Source organism: Oncorhynchus clarkii, unplaced genomic scaffold (assembly GCF_045791955.1).
Source record: "Oncorhynchus clarkii lewisi isolate Uvic-CL-2024 unplaced genomic scaffold, UVic_Ocla_1.0 unplaced_contig_450_pilon_pilon, whole genome shotgun sequence".
NCBI lineage: Eukaryota > Metazoa > Chordata > Actinopteri > Salmoniformes > Salmonidae > Oncorhynchus > Oncorhynchus clarkii.
Window position 1 is genome coordinate 31,087 of NW_027258148.1, and position 24,936 is coordinate 56,022.

The window sequence follows — 24,936 nt, forward strand, 5'->3', positions numbered from 1 at the left end:
AGCACAAACAGAAATATAACACAAGGTCAAGTCATTTTATACACATTAATTAGATAGTTACGATTAGCTAGTGAAGCGACAATGTACATTCACATAAAACAATCCAATGTTGCAGTTAGTTAACAAGCTAATAGCTAGTTAGCTAATATGAACTGTGCACTTGCATACATATATGCATACAAATATGAACTGTGCACTTGCATACATATCTACAACTAAAGGAACATTTCACTTTATACCTAGTCAGATATATTATCTAACTACGTGTCGTGTCTTTGGCTATGCCGGATTAAGTGATATGACACGCTATTCTATAAAATCCTTTCTCTGTAATTAATATCACCTGATTGAGCTAATCGTGTATATGTAATTAGCTAGAAAGTCGGGGCACCACAAAATAATATTTATAGAGCAGTTATCTTCCGAATGAACTCTTAAAGACCTAGTAATATTTTACATCAATAGCAGTCAATATTAATCGTCACCTTATTTCAGTCTCATCTGAAAGTTGTAAATTCTTGGTTATCTTCACGAACCCTGGCTAACAAGTTGAATCAGCACTACAAATTTGGGTTTAATTATTTATTTACCAAATACCTAACTAAATCACACAGAAATACATATACACAGAATGAATCATACCTTGATTACAAATGATGTCATAAAGGAAAACGTCCCTAGCGGGCGGAACAGATATGACAGCTGGTTACACAAAGAAAAGGGGGCTGGGTTTGAGTGAAAAGAGCGGGAAGACTGAAGAACAAAGGGAGAAGCGATGTCTCTATCGGGCCGTAGGCAGCTACTCTATCGTAAATACAGAATCTTATGCATTCTAAATTACCGCCCATTTGGAAAAGGACATATTTTCTCTGAGCTGCGCTTCCGTAGGTTGGTCGTAGATGCTGTTCGTGTTGGCCAACAGAGATCTATCTTCCTGTCCTCGGAAGAATGTCTCTGGTGGTAAATTGGATACGTTGTAGCAACGTCATTGTGTGGTAGACAGGTTACTTACTCTGTCTGTTTACAGCTGCTGTTACTAACTCAACAGCTAGGAGGTATCACTTCTGTAGCGAATAAGAGTTCAAAGTTCATACCATTCCCAACCAACGCTCATGCTGAGGTTGGCTTCGTTCTGTAGTTATTATCTGAACCCTTCTGGACATCGGATCGTCATCGTAGTGTACCCGGAACAGGAGGTTATATTGTCGTCAAGGCTTTATATAGGAAGGGAGAGGAGGGCGTGTCTCATAGTTTATAACCAATGTCTCTTCACGTGGGCGGGACACTGAGTCGGGCCTAATTCACTCATGAAAACCCAATATTTACATTTTAGAAGCTAAAATCACATTTCATCCCCTCACAAATAATTTCATATTCAAACATTTAAATTGCACAACAATTCCATGTGAATCTGATACTATAATGTGTAGACTTTCCACTGTACAAGTTGTCACCTTATCATTGATGAGAATGTCTCAGATGTCTCAGATGACTAAGTACCAACGCATATGTTCAACTGGTCGGAAATATGGTTCATTTCCCCCCACCTTCTGATGTTCCCAGAATCTCTATGTTAACCAAGGGATTTTCAAATGTCACATCAGTTGGGTGGAGAGAGGAAAAGGGGGGAGAGGTATTTATGACTGTCATAAACCTACCCCCAGGCCATAATCATGACAAAAGTGTCTTACCGTCTCAGCAGAATAAAGGCTAAGGCTAATTATGGGTCGGTTTTGAATCACTGTTAACTCCCTTAGATTTCCCTACACACAGTAGAGAGAACAGAGGTTCACTCTCTCCTTTTGGCCCGGAGTCTATTACTGCTGCTGGGTCAGGTCGTTTGAATCCCTTTAACTCCCTTTGTTCTCTCTACTGTGATGTAGGAAAATCTGAGGTTCTCCTCTTGGCCCGGACTCCATTACTGCTGCTGGGTCGTTTGCCATGTCTTCTGCGATTTCTGTAAACTAGCAACGATGGTTACTTATGTAACCATGGTCATGTGAGCTATTGGATCACTCCAATATGGTGTCCTTCCTCTCGGCAGGATACATTCCAAGTACAGGATGGCAACAACAATTGCCCGGGTTACACCAGGAACGCACCATCCCTCTAACAGTGCTCAGACTGTCCGCAACAGGCTGAGAGAGGCTAGACAGAGGGCCTGCAGGCCTGTTGTAAGGCAGGTCCTCACCAGACATCACCCACAACTACATCGCCTATAGGCACAAACCCACCGTCGCTGGACCAGACAGGACTGACATCCTGCTCCCTCATGTGGTACCCTTCCTGCAGGCTCATCCTGACATGACCCTCCAACATGACAATGCCCCCAGCCATACTGCTCATTCTGTGTGTGATTTCCTGCAAGACAGGAATGTCAGTGTTCTGCCATGGCCAGCAAAGAGCCCGGATCTCAATCCCATTGAGCACGTCTGGGACCTGTTGGAGGGATCGGAGGGTGAGGGCTAGGGCCATTCCCCCCCAGAAATGTCAGGGAACTTGCAGGTGCCTTGGTGGAAGAGTGGGGTAACATCTCACAGCAAGAACTGGCAAATATGGTGCAGTCCATGAAGAGGAGACGCACTGCAGTACTTAATGCAGCTGGTGGCCACACCGGATAATGACTGTGACTTTTGATTTTGACCCCCTTTTTTCAGGGACACATTATTGCATTTTCTGTTAGTCACATTTCTGTGGAACTTGTTCAGTTGTTGAATCTTGTTATGTTCATACAAACATTTACACATGTTAAGTTTGCTGAAAATAAACGCAGTTGACAGTGAGAGGACGTTTTTTTTTTTTTTGCTGAGTTTTGCTTCACTACCCCGGCACTGAATTGGTTAATATGTTTCAATCAAATCATGTTTTATTTATACAGCACATTTCAGACATGAATGTAATGACTTCACAGGAAAAGACTAATAAAAAACACAAACATAATAAAACCTGAAAGACTAATGAGCATTCTAAAAAAATGGCATTGAATAAAATAGTAAGACCAGACAGGACTGACATCCTGTCAGGTTGAAATGTATGAACATTTGAACATCTTGGCCATGTTCTGTTATAATCTCCACCCGGAACAGCCAGAAGAGGACTGGCCACCCCTCATAGCCTGGTTCCTTTCTAGGTTTCTTCCTAGATTTTGGCCTTTCTAGAGAGTTTTTCCTAGCCACCGTGCTTCTACACCTGCATTGCTTGCTGTTTGGGGTTTTAGGCTGGGTACAGCACTTTGAGATATCAGCTGATATAAGAAGGGCTTTATAAATAAATTTGATTTGATTTTGATTTGTTGCTTTTACGCCAAACATAACGTTTTCAATATGTATTGGAGAACTTAATGGTGAGGCATGGAATAATAATATATATAAAAGCATAAAAAAACATAAATATTTACACCACAACAAACATAAGAGAATGAAAATAACTAAAGAAAATCAAAAACTGAAAGACTAATGATCATTCTAAGGAAGTGACATTGATTAAAATAGTGAGGCCTGGGTGTAATATCCAATAGAACAATACAAGACTAATGATCATTCTAAGGAAGTGACATTGATTAAAATAGTAAGGCCTGGGTGTAATATCCAATAGAACAATACAAGACTAATGATCATTCTAAGGAGATAACATTGATTAAAATAGTGAGGCCTGGGTGTAATATCCAATAGAACAATATAAACTTGTTTTACAACATCGTTCGTAAACAACATCATTGTACCAACAGTTTTTCAGTCGGTAGCATAAATATGTATGATTACAACATTTTACATGAATTGAAAACAAAAAAAACATGGAAATGGGAGACATATTTTACCTCACAGGTTAGAGGACAACCTGCAGAAGACAGTCAGCTACATTTTGGAGTGACGCATTGAAATTTCGGGGTCCCCAAAACGAAGAGAAACAGTACACATATTTAGCATCACTCACATCAATATCACGTTGAAATCAATTGCACAAGAGGGGGAGATGAGGTTGCACAACCTGATAAAACTAACAGCTCAAAAAACACAGAATCTGGGAATAATGTGTACATCACTGGTTTAGAGGACAATTTGTAGAAAACAGCTAGCTACATTTTGAAGTGTTGCATTTTGATTCAAGTGGGTCGCCAACGAGGTAAGTGTAACGCAACAAGTTTTCTTGTTAATCATATAAATAGTACTCTTTCATTTCAGAACCTGGATTTTTCCCCTGATGAGGCTAATATCCATATCACACTGAAATCAATAGAACAGGGGAAAAATATTAGGGTTCTACATTATTGTCACATTATTAATTAAAATACGCCTTCTACAATGTTAAAAACATTCCACATTGTGACATTCAAGTCCTTCAAGCATGTATTTTCTGATGTTTGATCAGAGATCTTTTATCAAAGTATCTCTTCCCACATTGATCACAGCTAAAGGATTTTTCTCCTGTGTGTTTTTTCAGATGTACCATCAGGCAGCTTGAGCGAATAAAACTCTTCCCACATTGCTTACAGCTATGAGGCCTCTCTCCAGTGTGTGTTCTCTGGTGTGATAGTAATGTATATAATTTTGAAAAGATCTTTCCACATTCAGAGCAGCTATAAGGTTTCTCTCCAGTGTGAATTCTCTGGTGTGATTGTAATGTATATAATTTTGAGAAGGTCTTCCCACACTCAGAGCAGCAGTGAGGTTTCTCTCCAGTGTGTATTCTTAGGTGTGCTATCAGGTTGCTTGATTGAGCAAAACTCTTCCCACATTGATTACAGCTATAAGGTTTCTCTCCTGTGTGTGTTCTCTGGTGTGATTTAAAATTTCCTGAGATAGAAAAACTCTTTCCACAGTCAGAGCAGTGGTAAGCTTTCTCTCCTGTGTGTATTCTCTGGTGTATAGTCAGATGGCTAGATGAAACAAAACTCTTCCCACATTGATCACAGCTATAATATTTCTCTCCTGTGTGTGTTCTCTGGTGTATTGTCAGACGGCTAGATGAAACAAAACTTTTCCCACATTGATTACAGCAATAAGGTTTCTCTCCTGTGTGTGTTCTCTGGTGTATAGTCAGAGAGCTCGATGTAACAAAACTCTTTTTACATTGATTACAGCTATACGGTTTCTCTCCTGTGTGTGTTCTCTGGTGTATAGTCAGACAGCCAGATGTAACAAAACTCTTCCCACATTGATCGCAGCTGAAAGGTTTCTCTCCAGTGTGAATTCTCTGGTGTGATTGTAATGTATATAATCTTGAAAAGGTCTTCCCACAATCAGAGCAGCGTTGAGATTTCTTCTCTGTGGATCTCTGCTGGTGTTTTTTGAGAGTTTCTGATGTGGAGAGACTCTTCTTTGCCTCATCAGCTTCATGATGTTGTTGAGGCTCCCCAGAGGATCCACAATAGTCATGTCTCTCTCCTGTGTGAACGACAAAGTCAGGCAGATGGTTAAAGGCCCACAACAGCAGAAATCCACTGTTTATTTGAGCTAAAAGGTGATGCCCAGGATGTTGTGCAACAATTGATGTCTGTAATGAATGTTTAAATGCTTTTACAAACTTAATTGACTATTGCTCCATGCCACACAGCCAGGTCAATCAAGGTGTGGATGGAGGACCACCAGCTCAAGACCCTCTCATGGCCCAATCTCCATACCCTGAACCCTCTAATATCATCCCTCTCACCAACACGTACAGCACCAAAAAAGTACCACTTATCAGTTGATTATGGACTAACAGTCTAACAGTTTGAAGGACACAACTGATGTTATTCTAGTTAAACAGTGAGAGACTAGTTGAGTTTCATACTGGGGCTAAATGGCTAATGTAATGATGCATTAAGCCATGTATATAATAATAAATATAGAGTACCAGTAAAACGTTTGGACACACTTACTCATTTAAGGGCTTTAATTATTTGTATTTTTTAAACTGTTTTCTACATTGTAGAAGACATCAAAACTATGAAATAACACATGTGGAAACATGTGGTAAATAAAAGTGTTAAATCAAAATATATTTTAGATTTTAGATTATTCAAAGTAGCCACCCTTTGCCTTTCACGACAGCTTTGCACACTCTTGGTATTCTCTCAACCCGCTTCACCTGGAATGCTCTTCCAACGGTCTTGAAAGAGTTCCCACATATGCTGAGCACTTGTTGGCTGCTTTTCCTTCACTCTGCAGTCCAGCTCATCCCAAACCATCTCAATTGGGTTGAGGTCGGGTGATTGTGGAGGCCAGGTCATCTGATGCAGCGCACCATCACTCTCCTTCTTGGTCAAATAGCCCTTACACAGCCAAGAGGTGTGTTGGGTCATTGTTCTGTTGCGCAAACCAGATGGGATGGCATATCCCTTCAGAATGCTGTGGTAGCCATGCTGGTAAAGTGTACCTTGAATTCTAAATAAATCACAGATAGTGTCGTCAGCAAAGCACCCCCACACCATCACACCTCCTCCTCCATGCTTCACGGTGGTAACTACACATGAGAAGATCATCCATTCACCTACTCTGTGTCTCACAAAGACACAGCGATTGGAACCAAAAATCGCAAATTTGGACTCATCAGACCAAAAGATAGATTTTCACCGGTCTAATGTCCATTGCTCGTGTCTGTTAGACCAGCAGGTCTCTTCTTATTATTGGTGTCCATTAGAAGTGAATTCATAAATTCATCCATGAAGGCCTGAGTCACGTAGTGAAATCAAATGGAATCAAAAATCTCCAATTCGGACCCAGAGGACAGATTTCCACCGGTCTCATGTCCAGTGTTTCTTGGCCCAAGCAAGTCTCTTCTTCTTATTGGTGTCCTTCAGTAGTGGTTTCTTTGCAGCAACTCGACCATGAAGGCCTGATTCACACAGTCTCCTCTGAACAGTTGATGTTGAGATGTGTCTGTTATTTGAACTCTGAAGCATTAATTTGTGCTGCAATTTCTGAGACTGGTAACTCTATTGAACTTATCCTCTGCAGCAGTGGTAACTCTGGGTCTTCGTTTCCTGTGGCGGATCTCGTGAGAGCCAGTTTCATCATAGATCATGATGGAATGTTGTTTCTCTTTTGCTTATTTGAGCTGTTCTTGCCATATTGACTTGGTCTTTCACTAAATAGGGCTATCTTCTGTATACCACTCCTACCTTGTCACAACACAACTGATTGGCTCAAACACATTAAGAAGGAAATAAATTCCACAAATTAGCTTTTAACAAGGCACACCTGTTAATTGACATGCATTCCAGATGACTACCTCATGAAGCTGGTTGAGAGAATGCCAAGAGTGTGCAAAGCTGTCATCAAAGCAAAGGGTGGCAACTTTGAAGAATCTCAAATATAAAATATATTTAGATTTGTTTAACACTTTTTTTTTGGTTACTACATGATTCCATTAGTGTTATTTCATAGTGTTGATGTCTTCACTATTATTATTATTATTATTATTATTATTATTATTATTACTCTACATGGAGAAAATAGTTTTTTTAATAAAGAAAACCCCTGAACTGAGTAGGTGTGTCCAAACTTTTGATTGGTCGATTGCTCTGGACGCCCAGAAGACCAGACAAGACTGGTCTGAAGGTAGTTTGGTACCAGTCTAATAAATTAATGGAAGTCTACAGTACATATAAGTTGTTTGGTGCCTAAAAAAACAGGTTTAATATGTAAAATAAAATAGTTTGTTTTTTTGGTTATTCATTGTTAAGCCATGTTCATGTTAAGCCAACATGTTTAAACTTTCGGTCTGGTAGACATTAGTCGTATGGTGTATATTCAGTTGAAGTTAACACACACCTTAGCCAACTACATTTAAACTCAGTTTTTCACAATTCCTGACATTTATTTCCCTGTTTTGGGTCAGTTAGGAATCACCACTTTATTTTAAGAATGTGAAATGTCAGAATAATAGTAAAGAGGATTATTTCTTTCATCTTTTATTTCTTTCATCACATTCCCAGTGGGTCAGAAGTTAATTAGTATTTGGTAGCATTGCCTTTAAATTGTTTAACTTGGGTCAAACATTTCGTGTAGCCTTCCACAATAGGTTGGGTGAATTTTGGCCCATTCCTCCTGACAGAGCTGGTGTAACTGAGTCGGGTTTGTAGGCCTCCTTGCTCGCTCACGCTTTGTCAGTTCTGCCCACAAATGTTCTATGGAATTGAGGTCAGGGCTTTGCGATGGCCACTCCAATACCTTGACTTTGTTGTCCTTAAGCCATTTTGCCACAACTTTGGAAGTATGCTTGGGGTCATTGTCCATTTGGAAGACCCATTTGTGACCAAGCTTTAACTTCCTGACTGATGTCTTGAGATGTTGCTTCAATATATCCACATAATTTTCTTTCCTCATGATGCCATCTATTTTGTGAAGTGCACCAGTCCCTCCTGCAGCAAAGCACCCCCACAACATGATGCTGCCACCCCCGTGCTTCACGGGTGGGATGGTGTTCTTCGGCTTGCAAACCTTCCCCTTTCTCCTCCAAACATAACGGTGGTCCGTTCTATTTTGTTTTCATCAGACAAGAGAACATTTCTTTAAAAAGTACAATCTTTGTCCCCATGTGCAGTTGCAAACCGTAGTCTGGCTTTTTTTATGGCGGTTTTGGAGCAGTGGCTTCTTCCTTGCCAAGTCGCCTTTCAGCTTATGTTTCAGCTTATGTTGATATAGGACTCATTTTACTGTGGATATAGATACTTTTGTACCTGTTTCCTCCAGCATCTTTACAAGGTCTATTGCTGTTGTTCTGGGATTGATTTGCACTTTTCGCACCAAAGTACGTTCACCTCTGGGAGACAGAACGCGTCTCTTTCCGTAGCAGTATGACGGCTGCGTGGTCCCATGGCGTTTATACTTGCGTATTATTGTTTGTACAGATGAACGTGGTGCCTTCAGGCGTTTGGAAATTGTTCCCAAGGATGAACCAGACTTGTGGAGGTCTACAATATGTTTTCTGAGGTCTTGGCTGATTTCTTTAGATGTTCCCATGATGTCAAGCAGAGAGGCACTGAGTTTGAAGGTAGGCCTCGAAATACATCCACAGGTACACCTCCAATTGACTCAAATGATGTCAATTAGCCTATCAGATGCTTCTAAAGCCATGACATTATTTTCTGGAATTTTCCAAGCTGTTTAAAGGCACAGTCAACTTAGTGTATGTAAACTTCTGGCCCACTGGAATTGTGATACAGTGAATTATAAGTGGAATAATCTGTCTGTAAACAATTATTAGGAAATTAATTGTGTCATGTACAAAGTAGACTTGCCAAAACTATAGTTTGTTAACAAGACATTTGTGGAGTAGTTGAAAAACAAGTTTTAATGATTCCAACCTAAGTGTATGTAAACTTCCGACTTCAACTGTATATATGATACAGCACACTGGCTGGTTCGTGTGTGGATCTGGGAAGAGGGGTGTGCCTGTGGCCTCTGTCCACTGGTGTTTGGCGTGTAGCACGTTAGCAGTGCTTGGCAGTGCTTGCTGGGACTGAATTAACAACCCAAATAATTGCACGGGTCGGATTGGGCCTGCGGGCCTTGTGTTTGACACGTGCTCTAGATAGTCTGTTTCCCCAGTCATCTGTACTAATAATTCACAGACAGTGATGATGTCATCTGTGATAAAAAATTCACAGACAGTGATGATGTCATCTCACGGGGACTTACATCTTGCTGCAAGTCTTTCAGGACATCCACCTCTCCCTGGGAGAACTGCAAACTGTTATTTAAGGTCTTAAACCTCTCTGGTCAGATCGGCCCTTCTTTTGTTAGTTGAATCCACCAGTATTTGGACAAAGGCTCTTGAAGCTATTTTCCTGTTGCTGTAACCAATGCTTGTAGACATATTTTTGTTGATGTAAAATATCACGTACCTGTCATAGTTAAACACCGTCCTCTACATTCCTCCAAACCTTCTTTAACTTTGGGCGGCATGATGGATGCGACGTAGACTAACGCTGGTACACCACACTATTCCAGCAGGCACAGCTCGTAAAGCAGATGGAAACCGCAACAAACAGCAGCGATTTAAATATCCACAAGTACAGGACTGAGGCTAACCGCGTCACGGGATCCAAATTAAACAGGCTAGTAAACAAAAATGTTTTAAAAGGTAAAACTTTTTCAGAAAGTTTCAAAACTTTTCAAACGACTAACAGACTGTTGACCAATCGAGTTCACCTTGCTGCGTCACGTGGTTGCTAAGCTAATAGTCACGAAATCCCTTCTAAAAACCAGTCAAGAAAAATCTGCCTAATTTCCTCGAAAGTACATAATGTCACGATTGCAAAGCTTTACTATATTACAGAGGAGTTAATTATCACACATCTTTGAAAATATGTTGTGCTTCTTGTTCACGTAGGCTAATTCATGCTAATGTTATTTAGAATGTTATTTAGAGTGTTATTTAGAATTGTATCTAGAATGTTATTATAACGTTATATATAATGGTATTTAGAATGTTATTTAGAGTGTTATTTAGAATTGTATCTAGAATGTTATTATAACGTTATATATAATGGTATTTAGAATGTTATTTAGAATGTTAACTAGAATGGTGCTACATTGGAAAGCAGACGTTTTAAGGACTCCTGACCAATTGTGGTATTTTGTGTTTAAATATATATATATATTGTAATATATATATTACACTGATCATAACTTTTTTTTGGTACATAATGTTTCCACCATCATTTCCTATGACCAAAGAGAGCTTATAGACATCAGAACAGTTTTCACTAACCTTGATTTGGATGAAGACTTCTACAACAGCCTATCGACCTACCACTCGGGCTCAGCCCTTATAGCCATCCTGAAGAATAGAACTTATAAACGCCTCAAATGTTTCAACTGTATTTCAACCATCAGAAACCAAAACATAAACTCATATAACACCACTGTAGGTAGATTAACACGGTATAGCCTCGGAATCTGGTTAAACTATCATTATGACATCATGGATGAATTCTAGAATATACTATATATCCTAGAAACCTGGTTAAACTATCATTATGACATCATGGATGAATTCTAGAATATCCAATATATCCTAGAAACCTGGTTAAACTATCATTATGACATCATGGATGAATTCTAGAATATACTATATAGCCTCAAAATCTGGTTAAAACTATCATTTTGACCGTATGGATGGCCAGTCCTTGTATTCATAGTGTAGTGAATTCAGGGGGTAGCCCTGAGCGAGAGTCAAACATGGGTCCAGCGACTGTCAAGCCAACACCTTATAACTGTTATGCCAAGATGTCTGAACTTCTTGACGAGGTTGCTACAATAACTTTCTCTATGAATTTGAGAGTGGTTACATTTCTCCAGCCCCCATCCCTCAGTTGTTTACCAAACCAAGTCTCAGGGCAGCCATTTTGTTGCTATTTAAAACCTAGGTTGTCCTTTTTTTTTTTTTATCAACCAATCTGCAGTTCAAACAATAACAAAGCTGTCATTCCACCACTGTTTTGGTAATAAGATGATGGATGGGACTGGAGAAATGTAACTACTCTCAAATTCATAGACAGACCTATAGATGCAAGGACTGACCATTCATGATATCAACATTACAGTTTTAACCATGTTGAGGAAATACAGTGTTGATTTACATTGTTTCTAAACATTAGACAAAAAAAAAGCTTATTCTGGGTTCTGATGGGGTACAACAGTTGAACTCAGAGCATGAAGCATGTGTTATATTCTTCAAGAATTAATGGCTAGAAATAAATAATTTAAAAGTCCCAATACGGATGTAGCATTGCAGATTGTCCCTTAAACACCAAACACCACATCAGTTCAACAATTGTGCCTCTGTTGTTAAGACAGTACTTACTAGTGTTAATCAGGGAACGGTTTCTCAAAACCATCTTATGGCTAAGTTCATCGTTAGAACCATTGGATGCCTTAAGATGCATTAGGGAAACTGGGCCCAGATATCCCGTTTCCTCCTCCTTTTTCGATGTGACAGTCACCTCCCCCTCCTCCACTCCAAAAACTGCATCCTGGTCTTTCTCTTCCTCCTCTTCTTTTACTGTATCATCTTCCTCATCTTTCACTCCGAACACATCTTCTTCTTTCACTGAAACGTAGTTCTCTTCTTCTTTCACGGTAACAGCCTCCTCTTCTTCCTCCTCTTTCACGAGAGCTTCTTTCTCCGTCCAGCAGACCTCCTCTTCTTTAGCAAGAGAGTAGCTTAGTGAACTCATGGTTGGGGATGTTAGATAGCTAGGCTAGTGTTAAGAAGCCAGCTAGCTGACTAATAACAACAACGTAAATATGACATTAAATTGGATAACTAACTAGACAACAGAAGTGGGTTTAAAACACAGTGGCTCTACGGAAGCATCTAAAGCTTTATCGGTTCGTCTATTTTGTCTAGCAAGCTACCGAGGTGTCTGACTAACTGTTGCTGCTGTTGAAAGAAGCGTTCCGTCCACTAGATTATACGTCACACCAGCAGCATCGCCTTAAAGTCTCAGACCGCCATCTGCTGACTGGAGTGGGTAACGCAGTCGAGTAAAAATGTATATTTTATCTTCAGATAACAAGTTAAAGTGTAGGAAGCATGAGTTTTTACTCACCAGTGTAACAATACAGTGTGGTTAAATACTTAGTAAGCTAGTTGTAGTCACGATATGGTTACCTATAAGTACAAACAGTTATGTTTTTTTGCGTTATTACATATTTATTAACTTATTTCCGGATATCTTCTAAACTACCCACAATACACTATTTTTCAACGTCATATTGATTTACTCTGTGCTACCGAGGTCGTATGCTGACGCTGGCAATCTGTGATATCCTTTGGATGTATCATTTCAGAATGTCAGTGTACTAGCCAGTACACAGTGCAGGTTTTAATCACGAACAGAGGGACTGCCTAAGTGCCAAATGATCCATGGTAGATTTAAAAACAGCACAATTCTGCGGTTCTGGTGAGAACTGGCAAAATGTTTCACAACCTCATCCATGTTGACGGGAGCGTGTCCTCCTTGACTCAACACGGAGAATTCTGAGCTGACTTAACCTGTCTTCAACCATTGTTGTCCTAAGGTGGGTTTTAATCCGTTTTAAAGCTGAGAAGCTTCTCTCGCAAGAAGCACTGCGGACTGGTGTAACAACAGAAATCTTACAGAGTCAAAATGGAAGACCTCTTTAGAAGGTTCTAGAAACACAGCAAAGTCAAGGAGAGTAGACGGTCTGTCCCTTCCACTTTTCTCTCACCTATCAAGAAGCCGCTTGGTTTTGATGAACCTCGTGTTTTGAGTTCCTCTAAATCTGACTCAAAGGTCTGAGCAAAGGCAAAACAGAGGCTCCTCATTCAAGAATGTTGTCCTCTTTGGGTTGAGAGACTGGACCCCTTTGCATTATCTCACAATTCTTCTTTGAAAAACACCTCTGCAGCTCAGCGGTGAGACTGTCGAGCACCTGATAAAAGACAGCTCTTTTGGAAGCTCTCACCATCCCTTTGGTCACTATGTTTCTGTCCTACGGGGCTCATCATCAATGAGTTGTGAAATCTTAAGCTTGTTTTAGCCTGTCTTTTATACACTGTTTGTACACTTATTTTTGCAGTGCTCTGCAATGTCTTCAACCTTTTTCCCATAGTTCTCCATAGTAACCCTCACTTCTGTTGTCCTGTAATGTGTCTAAGGACACCTAGTAGATCCACAGCGCTTGCTAGTTCAAGAGAGCTTGATTGGAGCATGTCAGAAAGACATTTGGCATCACCAAGCACTTTACAAAAAGGTAACCAAAAGGTAACCAAAAGGTAACCAAAAGGAAACCAAAAGGAAACCAAAAAGTAACCAAAAGGTAACCAAAAGCCCTATGAAATGTAAATCTGAGAAAGAAGGCTCCTTGCCTCCACTGATCTATCACCACTATTTTCAAGTGTGATATCCTGTATCACTCTAAGAAACTGCTGGAAGCCTGTCCCTCAGATTACGGCATGCCATGTATCTGCATGCACACCTTCCATCCGTAAGTCTCCGTAGTTCCCCAGGCTGCTGCTGTGGATACAACTCTTTCTGAACTGCAAGCCACTTGACACAAAGTTATAAAGCTTCTGCAGGAGAGCAAAAAAAAGTGAACTGCCTCAAGCACTGATTTTACAGCATCGACAAGAACCACGTTCAAACAACGTGCATTACAGTGCACATAAATTGCAAATCTTGCACTGTTTTTAATCCGTGCAGACACACCAGAATGCTTTCCTGCTCACAACGGATGCACCGTCATAGCCTTGCCCCACAATATTATTTTTGTAGTCCAGACCATGTTTTTCAAGGCAATCAATTATAATTTGCGTGAGACCTGCTGCATCTAAGCTTTCAGCTGACTGAAAGTGTAAAAAATATTTTATTTTGTATTTTTTTTTATTTAACCTGGCAAGTCAGTTAAGAACAAATTCTATCAACATACAGCTGGTTATACGCTGTACCGGCAGGATAGAACAGCAGCGTCTCGTAAGACAAGGGGCGGGGGACTATGTATTTTTGCTGGTGCACGATATCTAAGGAAGTCTAGAGCTATTTCTCGCCACACTATCTACCTAGAGAGTTTTCATCTGTATTTGTCGTAGCTGTTTACATACCACCACAGTTAGAGGCTGGCACTAAGACAGCATTGAATGAGCTGTATTCCGCCATAAGCAGACAAGAAAACGCTCACCCAGAGGCGGCGCTCCTAGTAGCCAAGGACTTTAATGCAGGGAAACTTAAATCTGTTTTACCAAATTTCTATCAGCATGTTAAATGTGCAACCAGAGGAAAACAAACTCTGGACCATCTTTACACTACACACAGAGATTCATACAAAGCTCGCCCTCGCCCTCCATTTGGCAAATCTGACCATAGTTCTATCCTCCTGATTCCTGCTTACAAGCCAAAATTAAAGCAGGAAGCACCAGTGACTATATCAATAAAAAAAGTGGTCAGATGAAGCAGATGCTAAGCTTCAGGACTTGTCGGATGTGGCAGGGCCTGCAAACCATTACAGACTACAAAGGGAAGCACAGCCGAGAGCTGCCTAGTGACACGAGCCTACCAGACGAGCTAAACTACTTCTATGCTCTCATCGAGGCAAATAACACTGAAACATGCATGAGAGCACCAGCTGTTCCGAAAGACTGTGTGATCACGCTATCGGCAGCCGATGTGAGTAAGGCTTTTAAACAAGTCAACATTCACAAGGCCGCAGGGCCAGACGGATCAGCAGGACATGTACTGCGAGCATGCGCTGACCAACTGGCAAGTGTCTTCACTGACATTTTTAACTTCTCCCTGTCCACGTCTGTAATACTAACAAGTTTTAAGCTGACCACCATAATTCCTGTGCCCAAGAACACTAAGGTAACCTGCCTAAATGACTACCGACCCGTAGCACTCACGTCTGTAGCCATAAAGTGCTTTGAAAGGCTGGTCATGGCTCACATCAACACCATTATCCCAGAAACCCTAGACCCACTCCAATTTGCATACCACCCCAACAGATCCACAGATGTTGCAATCTCTATTGCACTCCACACTGCCTTTTCCCACCTGGACAAAAGGAACACCTATGTGAGAATGCTATTCATTGACTACAGCTCAGCGTTCAACACCATAGTGCCCGAGACAGCCTATAGGGAGGAGGTCAGAGACCTGGCCGTGTGGAGCCTGGACAACAACCTCTCCCTCAAGGTGATAAGACAAAATAGATGATTGTGGACTACAGGACCGAACACGCCCCCATTCTCATCGACGGGGATTTAGTGGAGCAGGTTGAGAGCTTCAAGTTCCTTATTGTTCACATCACCAACAAACTAACATGGTCCAAGCACACTAAGACAGTCGTGGAGAGGGCACAACAAAACCTATTCCCCCTCAGGAGACTGAAAACAATTGTCATGGGTCCTCAGATCCTCAAAAGGTTCTACAGCTGCACCATCGAGAGCATCCTGGTTGCATCACTGCCTGGTATGGTAACTGCTCGGCCTCTGACCGCAATACACTACAGAGGGTAGTGCGAACGGCCCAGTACATTACTGGGGCCTAGCTTCCTGCCATCCAGGACCTCTATACCAGGCGGTGTCAGAGGAAGGCCCGAAAAATTGTCAAAAACTCCAGCCACCCTAGTCATAGACAGTTCTATTTTACTGCTGCTCTTTAATTACATGTTACTTTTATTTCTTATTCTTATCTGTATTTTTTTAAACTGCATTGTTGGTTTGGGGCTCGTAAGTAAGCAAGTAAAAATGTGATTTGATAGCTTTCAGACATACAGTACCAGTCAAAAGTTTGGACACACCTACTCATTTAAGGGTTTTTCTTAATTTTTACTGTTTTCTACATTGTAGAATAATAATGAAGGCATCAAAACTATGAAATAACACATATGGAATCATGTAGTAACCAAAAAAGTGTTAAACAAATCAAAATATATATATTTTATATTTGAGACTTTTCATTTTCCCTTGATGACAGCTCTGCACACTCTTGCATTCAATTCACGAAAACACAACAATGTAAGGTTAGGTTTAGGCATTAGGGTTAGCAGTATGGTTAAGGTTAGGTTTAGGCATTAAGGTTAGCAGTATGGTTAAGGTTAGGTTTAGGCATTAGGGTTAGCAGTATGGTTAAGGTTAGGTTTAGGCATTAGGGTTAGCAGTATGGTTAAGGTTAGGTTTAGGCATTAGGGTTAGCAGTATGGTTAAGGTTAGGGTTAGGCATTAGGGTTAGCAGTGTTGTTAGGGTTATTTAAGGTAAGGTTTAGGCATTATGGTTAAGGTTAGGGTTAGGCATTAGGGTTAGCAAATCAGATTTGTTGGAGGTACAAACCTGTGCCTCTTAAGGAGAAAGTAATTCAAAGTAATCTGATTACATTAGTGAGTTTGGGGAACCCAACAGTTATGTTACTGATGACTCTTTTAGACAGGTAACTAGTAACTAACAGATTACTGATGACACTTTTAGACATGTAACTAGTAACTAACGGATTACATTTAGAAAGTAACCTACCCAACCCTGGATACAGTATAAAGGTCTCTCCATGGGTGGGAAATGGACAACACTCTCTTTATATTACTGACTTGTTGACTGATTGATCCATTCATCCTTCCATCCCTCCTCATCCTTCCTCTCCTCTGAAGACCCAGTGAGGGTGGAGCTCAGTCAGAGAGCTGTTGAGGGACTGGTTAGGAAGGACACTTCTACAGCCAGAGAGGTGAGAGGTCACACATGGTTTAGATGGTAAATATTTATGTCCCCTTAGCGGTTCATTACGTAAGCAGAAGGGAATATGTTCCATCATCTATGTTTATTTACATTAGTGCAAATTGTCCACTGATATTGTGTAAAACATACTTTTCCGCCACTCATTCACCCCATCTCTTTACATTGGTTATGCTGACATGGTGGCCTGACTGCGTCCACACTGTCATATTCAGTGGCCAGACTCAAATTCCGAACACAACGCCCATCCTAGTAGATCTAAACCTAATGCAGCTTGGAGTGATCGGATGACAGAAGTCACATTTAGGTGCCAGGTGTAACTGAGGCCGTAGATGCTCCATATCCATTACTTAGAGTGTTTTATATAATATTATTAAATGTGTTTCTTTCTGTGTTGCAGGGGCAGTCAAGAAATGGAACGACAAGGCCACAGAACATGACATAAGCAGAGCTGTGGGAGACCACCTCAAGCCCCTGGTAGAGCCGGGGGTGGTGTTTACCACTCCACCACACCTTCAGCAGGCTGGAAAAGTGGGATTGATCTGTTTGATTCAGTTTTTCAGGAGTTAAATCCTTTGACATATTGTTGATTTCAACATTTTTCCTTTTCAACAAAAAATCCACTGGATTCGTTGAAGTCGGTCGTTGGGTTAATTTGTTTTGCAATTTGAAAATATATATCAAGATTTATTTATACAGCACATTTTAGACATGTACGAATAAAAACAATGGAAATAAAAACTGAAATATTTACTACACAACAAACATAAGATGATTTAAAAACTAAAATAGTGCCAATGTGGTAACAACTCCTTTTTTTGTTAATCAAATAAATAATACTCTTTCAATTCAGAACCTGGATTTTTCCCCCGATGAGTCTAATATCCATATCATGCTGAAATCAATAGAACAGGGGACAAACGTTTAGGGTTCTACATTGTGACATCATTAAGATACTCCTACTACAATGTTAAAACATTCTACATTGTGACATCATTAGAATACTCCTACTACAATGTTAAAACATTCTACATTGTGACATCATTAGAACACTCCTACTACAATGTTAAAACATTCTACATTGTGACATCATTAAAATACTTCTACTACAATGTTAAAACATTGTACATTGTGACATCATTAGAACACTCCTACTACAATGTTAAAACATTGTACATTGTGACATCATTAGAACACTCCTACTACAATGTTAAAACATTCTACATTGTGACATTATTTCATTGATATCATGAAACAACTCCTTCATGTATTTTCTGATGTTTAATAAGAGATCGATTATCAGAGTATCTCTTGTCACATTGATCACAACTATGTGACTTCTCTCCTGTGTGTCTTCTCTGGTGCTTAGTCAAGTTACCAGACTCAGTAAAACTCTTCCCACATTGATCACAGCTATATGGTTTCTCTCCTGTGTGTGTTCTCTGATGCTTAGTCAAGTTACCAGGCTCAGTAAAAGTCTTCCCACATTGATCACAGCTAAAATATTTCTCTCCTGTGTGTGTTCTCTGGTGCCTAGTCAGCTGACTAGACTGAGTAAAACTCTTCCCACATTGATCACAGCTATAAGGCTTCTCTCCTGTGTGTGTTCTCTGGTGAACTATCAGGCTGCTTAAGTGACTAAAACTCTTCCCACATTGATCACAGCTATAAGGCTTCTCTCCTGTGTGTATTCTCTGGTGTGATTTTAAATGTCCTGATATCAGAAAACACTTCCCACAGTCTGCGCAGTGGAAAGATTTCTCTCCTGTGTGTGTTCTCTGGTGTATAGTCAGCTTGCTAGATGTAGTAAAACCATTCCCACATTGATAACAGCTATAAGGTTTCTCTCCAGTGTGAATTCTCTGGTGTGTGTTTAGTGACTCTGATCTTGAGTAACTCTTCCCACAGTCAGAGCAGTGGAAAGATTTATCTCCTGTGTGTGTTCTCTGGTGTATAGTCAGACGGCTAGATGTAGTAAAACTCTTCCCACATTGAGAACAGCTATAAGGTTTCTCTCCAGTGTGAATTCTCTGGTGTGCTTTTAGTGAATCTGATCTTGAGTAACTCTTCCCACAGACAGAGCAGTGGTGAGGTTTCATTCCTGTGGGTCTCTGCTGGAATTTGAGATGTTCTGAAGTGGAGAGACTCTTCTCTGCCTCGTCAGCTTCACGATGTAGTTGGGGCTCCCCAGAGGATCCACGGTAGTTCTGTCTCTCTCCTGTGTGAACAACAAAATCAGACAGATGGTTAAAGGCCCACAACAGCAGAAATCCATTGTTTATTTGAGCTAAGGTAATGTTAAGGTATATAATATATATATATAATATATATATATATATATATATAATAATAATGTTTGTGTCATTGTTGCAAATCAACTGCTTTATACTTTTAAAAAAACACTTCAACTTCATCCAGTAAAATTCTCATTGGCTAGCTTTGCTACCAGCCTTTGTCAATGAGCGTTAGCATTCAAGCTAACAACTTCAGCATCCAAAATAGGTATTTTACAACTTTCACAACCAAATATGTGACCCGCCGTCTCTATTCAGTCTTATGTAGCAACCTTTTCAATGGTGTTTATTTTATACATTGGATAAAAGTACAGACTGAGCTTCTACATGGTATCAAACACTGTGATTGGAGGAAAACATGAGGAAGTAATGACTCAGAGCTTCTACATGGTATCAAACACTGTGATTGGAGGAAAACATGAGGAAGTAATGACTCAGAGCTTCTACATGGTATCAAACACTGTGATTGGAGGAAAACATGAGGAAGTAATGACTCAGAGCTTCTACATGGTATCAAACACTGTGATTGGAGGAAAACATGAGGAAGTAATGACTCAGAGCTTCTACATGGTATCAAACACTGTGATTGGAGGAAAACATGAGGAAGTAATGACTCAGAGCTTCTACATGGTATCAAACACTGTGATTGGAGGAAAACATGAGGAAGTAATGACTCAGAGCTTCTACATGGTATCAAACACTGTGATTGGAGGAAAACATGAGGAAGTAATGACTCAGAGCTTCTACATGGTATCAAACACTGTGATTGGAGGAAAACATGAGGAAGTAATGACTCAGAGCTTCTACATGGTATCAAACACTGTGATTGGAGGAAAACATGAGGAAGTAATGACTCAGAGCTTCTACATGGTATCAAACACTGTGATTGGAGGAAACATGAGGAAGTAATGACTCAGAGCTTCTAAATGGTATCAAACACTGTGATTGGAGGAAAACATGAGGAAGTAATGACTCAGAGCTTCTACATGGTATCAAACACTGTGATTGGAGGAAAACATGAGGAAGTAATGACTCAGAGCTTCTAAATAGCGTATCAAACACTGTGATTGGAGGAAACATGAGGAAGTAATGACTCAGAGCTTCTAAATGGTATCAAACACTGTGATTGGAGGAAAACATGAGGAAGTAATGACTCAGAGCTTCTACATGGTATCAAACACTGTGATTGGAGGAAAACATGAGGAAGTAATGACTCAGAGCTTCTAAATGGTATCAAACACTGTGATTGGAGGAAAACATGAGGAAGTAATGACTCAGAGCTTCTAAATAGCGTATCAAACACTGTGATTGGAGGAAACATGAGGAAGTAATGACTCAGAGCTTCTAAATGGTATCAAACACTGTGATTGGAGGAAAACATGAGGAAGTAATGACTCAGAGCTTCTACATGGTATCAAACACTGTGATTGGAGGAAAACATGAGGAAGTAATGACTCAGAGCTTCTAAATGGTATCAAACACTGTGATTGGAGGAAACATGAGGAAGTAATGACTCAGAGCTTCTAAATGGTATCAAACACTGTGATTGGAGGAAAACATGAGGAAGTAATGACTCAGAGCTTCTACATGGTATCAAACACTGTGATTGGAGGAAAACATGAGGAAGTAATGACTCAGAGCTTCTAAATGGTATCAAACACTGTGATTGGAGGAAAACATGAGGAAGTAATGACTCAGAGCTTCTACATGGTATCATACACTGTGATTGGAGGAAAACATGAGGAAGTAATGACTCAGAGCTTCTAAATGGTATCATACACTGTGATTGGAGGAAACATGAGGAAGTAATGACTCAGAGCTTCTAAATAGCGTATCATGCACTGTGATTGGAGGAAACATGAGGAAGTAATGTAGATTTTTTTTTTTAAATTACACTTAGAATCCCATTCAGGACAAAAGGGCATTCCAAATGTTTCTGTGGTTTTCACACTTGCTCTACATTAATCATTGAGAAACATATATTTAGAAAAGGAATACTTTCACCAAATTGCCTAAATGGATTCTCTGAACATTATATCACCAGGTTCCCCCATTAGGCAAACCATTAACAGTATTTATCTCAGCAGGTTCCCCCATTAGGCAAACCATTAACAGTATTTATCTCACCAGGTTCCCCCATTACGCAAACCATTAACAGTATTTATCTCACCAGGTTCCCCCATTAGGCAAACCATTAACAGTATTTATCTCACCAGGTTTCCCCATTAGGCAAACCATTAACAGTATTTATCTCACCAGGTTTCCCCATTAGGCAAACCATGAACAGTATTTATCTCACCAGGTTCCCCCATTAGGCAAACCATTAACAGTATTTATCTCACCAGGTTCCCCCATTAGGCAAACCATTAACAGTATTTATCTCACCAGGTTCCCCCATTAGGCAAACCATTATCATTACTACATTGTCTATTGTTGTATATCTTCAGTGCTGCTCTTTGTTCACGCCCATTTATCATCCTTCACACCCTCTAGAGCCTTAGACCCGCCCATCTCTCAAAGAGTTCACATTGGAACATGAGAATGTGGCCATGTGATAAAGCAGTGAGGCCTAAAAAAACAAAGATGTCAACAATAAAATACTTTATTAACTTCAAGTAGATTACAATTAGGAAAAACCTAGAACACAAGAAGGTCAAAACAATATCTAGACCTAGGCTTATATATTCTTTATTTTACCTTCATTTAACTTGGCAAGTCAGTTACAGATTCTTATTGTCAATGACGGCCTAGGAACAGTGGGTTAACTGCCTGTTCAGGGGCAGAACGACAGATTTGAACCTTGTCAGGATGGGGGATTTGAATTTGCAACCTTCCGGTTACTAGTCCAACGCTCTAACCACTAGGCTACCCTGCCGCCCCAGTTTTTAAGATCAGGACTTTTGCAATGAAGAGACCACAGACATTAAATGAAGAGACCATGGACATTACATGAAGAGACCATGGACATTACATGAAGAGACCACGGACATTAAATGAAGAGACCACGGACATTAAATGAAGAGACCACGGACATTAAATGAAGAGACCATGGACATTAAATGAAGAGACCACGGACATTAAATGAAGAGACCACGGACATTACATGAAGAGACCATGGACATTAAATGAAGAGACCACGGACATTAAATGAAGAGACCACGGACATTAAATGTCCTGGTCCAAAGGGCAGAAAAAATATGCTTTCGGGTTAGATGAATTTGTTCATATCATAACCAAAGTTACTCAAAGGATCTGATGGGGCGGCAGGTAGCCTAGTGGTTAGAGCGTTGGGCCAGTAACCGAAAGGTTGCTAGATCGAATCACCGAGCTGACAAGGTAAACATCTTGCCTAGTTAAATAAAGTTTTTTTTTTAAAGTGTTGTGTATTTATTATTCTGAGTTGTATGTGTATGGTGTACCATCTCCACTATTATTATAACCTCTTGAGGTTCTGCTCACCTGAATTTAATTTGTATGGTGGACCATCTCTACTATTATTATAACCTCTTGAGGTTCTGCTCACCTGAATTTAATTTGTATGGTGGACCATCTCTACTATTATTATAACCTCTTGAGGTTCTGCTCACCTGAGTTGAATACCTCATTGTATGTGTAGACCAGACTATAAACCAAGAGAGTTTACATCTGTATTTTTCTTAGCTGTCTATTTACCGCCACAAACTAATGCTGGCACTAACACCACACTCAACGCGTTGTATAGGGCCATAAGCAAACAAGAAAACAGTCATCCAGAGGCCACTCAGGTGATTTCATGTTATTTCTGCCTGTGCAACTAGAGGAGGGCAAAAACCTCTAGATCGACCTTTACTCCACACACAGAGACACATACAAAGCCCCTCCCTCAGCCTCCATCTGGTAAATAGCAACATAACTGTATCCTCCTGATTATAAGTCAAAACGGAAACAGGAAGTACAGGTTCAATAAGGAAGCGATCCGATGAAGCGGTTGCTAAGCGACATGACTGGTTCACTAGCACAGAATGCAATATGTTCAGGGATTCATCCGGTGGCCTTTAGGAGTTTACCACATCAGTCAACGGCTTCATTAATAAGTGCATCGACGGCGTCGTAACAGTGACCGTACGTACATACTGGACATATTTGATGCTGTTGGGACAAAAACAATCTTGGTCAACCAACAGCCTGTCGACCAAACAATCGACCAGTCGCCTAAATGGGGTCAGACATTATATCATTATGACATCATAATAGCCATTGACTACTGAAGAATAGAACTTAGAAATGCCTCAAAATGTTTCAACTGTATTGCCCCCATCAGAAACCAAAACATAAGCTTGTATAACTCCATTGTTTGTAAACTAACACTGTATAGCCTCATTATGACATCATGGATGAATTCTAGGGTTATACTATATATCCTAGAAACCTGGTTAAACTATCATTATGACATCATAGATGAATTCTAGAATATACTATATAGCCTAGAAACCTGGTTAAAATATCATTATGACATCATGGATGGCCAGTCCTTGTATTCATAGTGTAGTGAATTCAGGGTGAGGCCCTGAGCTGAACACAAACCTGGGCCCAGCGACTGTCAAGCCAACGCCTTATAACTGTTATGCCAAGATGTTTGAACCTATGGATGCAAGGACTGACCACTGGCTATACATCAATAATTTAAAAGTGAAAATATGGATGTAGCAATTGCATATTTCCCCTTTAACACCACTCATCAGTTCAACAACTGCAAAGTTTGTGCCTCTGTTTTTAAGACAGTACTTACTAGTGTAAATCGAGGAACGGTTTCTCAAAACCATTTTACGGCTAACTTCATCATTAGAACCATCGGACACCTTAAGATGCGTTTGGGAAACCGGGCCCAGATATCCAGTTTCCTCCTCTTCTTCCTCCTTTTTCAGTGTGACAGTCATCTCTCCTTCCTTCACTCCAAAAACAGCATCCTCCTCTTTCTCTTCTTTTACTGTAACATTATCCTCCTCTTTCAGCCAGAACGAGTCTTCCTCTTCGTTAACGGTAACAACCTCACCCTCTACTTGTTTTTGTATTGTAACAGCCTCCTCTTCCCCCTCCTCTTTCACCGGACCCTCTTTCTCCGTCCAGCAGACATCCTCTTCTTTATCAGGAGGAGAGTAGCTTAGTGAACACATGGTCGGAGATGTTAGCTAGCTAGGCTAATGCTAACTTAACCAGCCCGCTAGCTGACTGATAACAACACCGCAAATATGACATTAAATCGGATAACTAACTAGACGACAGAAGTGGGTTTAAAACACAGTGGCTAATATACACTAAAGCGTCTAAAGAGCTTTATTGGTTCGTCTATTTTGTCTAACAAGCTACGGAGGTGTCTGACCAACTGTTGCTGCTTTTGAAAGAAGCGTTCCGTCCACTACATTATACGTCACACCAACAGCATAACCTTAAAGTCTCAGACCGCCATCTGCTGACTGGAGTGGGTAACGC

General features: G+C 40.3%; 2 protein-coding genes across 2 annotated transcripts; both read right to left on the reverse strand.

Annotated features, from left to right (window-relative positions):
* Window positions 1–2,857: 2,857 nt before the first annotated feature.
* On the reverse strand, window positions 2,858–12,166 carry LOC139395855 (zinc finger protein 180-like). The gene is made up of 2 exons (XM_071143165.1): window positions 11,794–12,166; window positions 2,858–5,384 (listed from the first exon to the last, which is right to left on the reverse strand). The coding sequence occupies exons 1-2, from the start codon at window positions 12,164–12,166 to the stop codon at window positions 4,339–4,341; spliced, it is 1,419 nt and encodes a 472-aa protein (XP_070999266.1). The 3' UTR covers window positions 2,858–4,338.
* Window positions 12,167–18,370: 6,204 nt separating this feature from the next.
* On the reverse strand, window positions 18,371–24,849 carry LOC139395856 (zinc finger protein ZFP2-like). The gene is made up of 2 exons (XM_071143166.1): window positions 24,236–24,849; window positions 18,371–19,391 (listed from the first exon to the last, which is right to left on the reverse strand). Exons 1-2 carry the CDS (start codon window positions 24,618–24,620, stop codon window positions 18,421–18,423), a joined length of 1,356 nt encoding a protein of 451 aa, XP_070999267.1. The 5' UTR covers window positions 24,621–24,849; the 3' UTR covers window positions 18,371–18,420.
* Window positions 24,850–24,936: the final 87 nt, after the last annotated feature.

What these genes read in the sequence shown, in the direction of transcription:
- LOC139395855 (XM_071143165.1), bottom strand. Translation starts at nt 12,166, where the DNA reads ATGAGTTCACTAAGCTACTCTCTTGCTAAAGAAGAGGAGGTCTGCTGG. An exon ending in CCGTTCCCTGATTAACACTA is followed by an intron (nt 5,385 to 11,793) that starts GTAAGTACTGTC and finishes TCGTTCACACAG; the next exon opens with GAGAGAGACATGACTATTGT.
- LOC139395856 (XM_071143166.1), bottom strand. Translation starts at nt 24,620, where the DNA reads ATGTGTTCACTAAGCTACTCTCCTCCTGATAAAGAAGAGGATGTCTGC. An exon ending in CCGTTCCTCGATTTACACTA is followed by an intron (nt 19,392 to 24,235) that starts GTAAGTACTGTC and finishes TTGTTCACACAG; the next exon opens with GAGAGAGACAGAACTACCGT.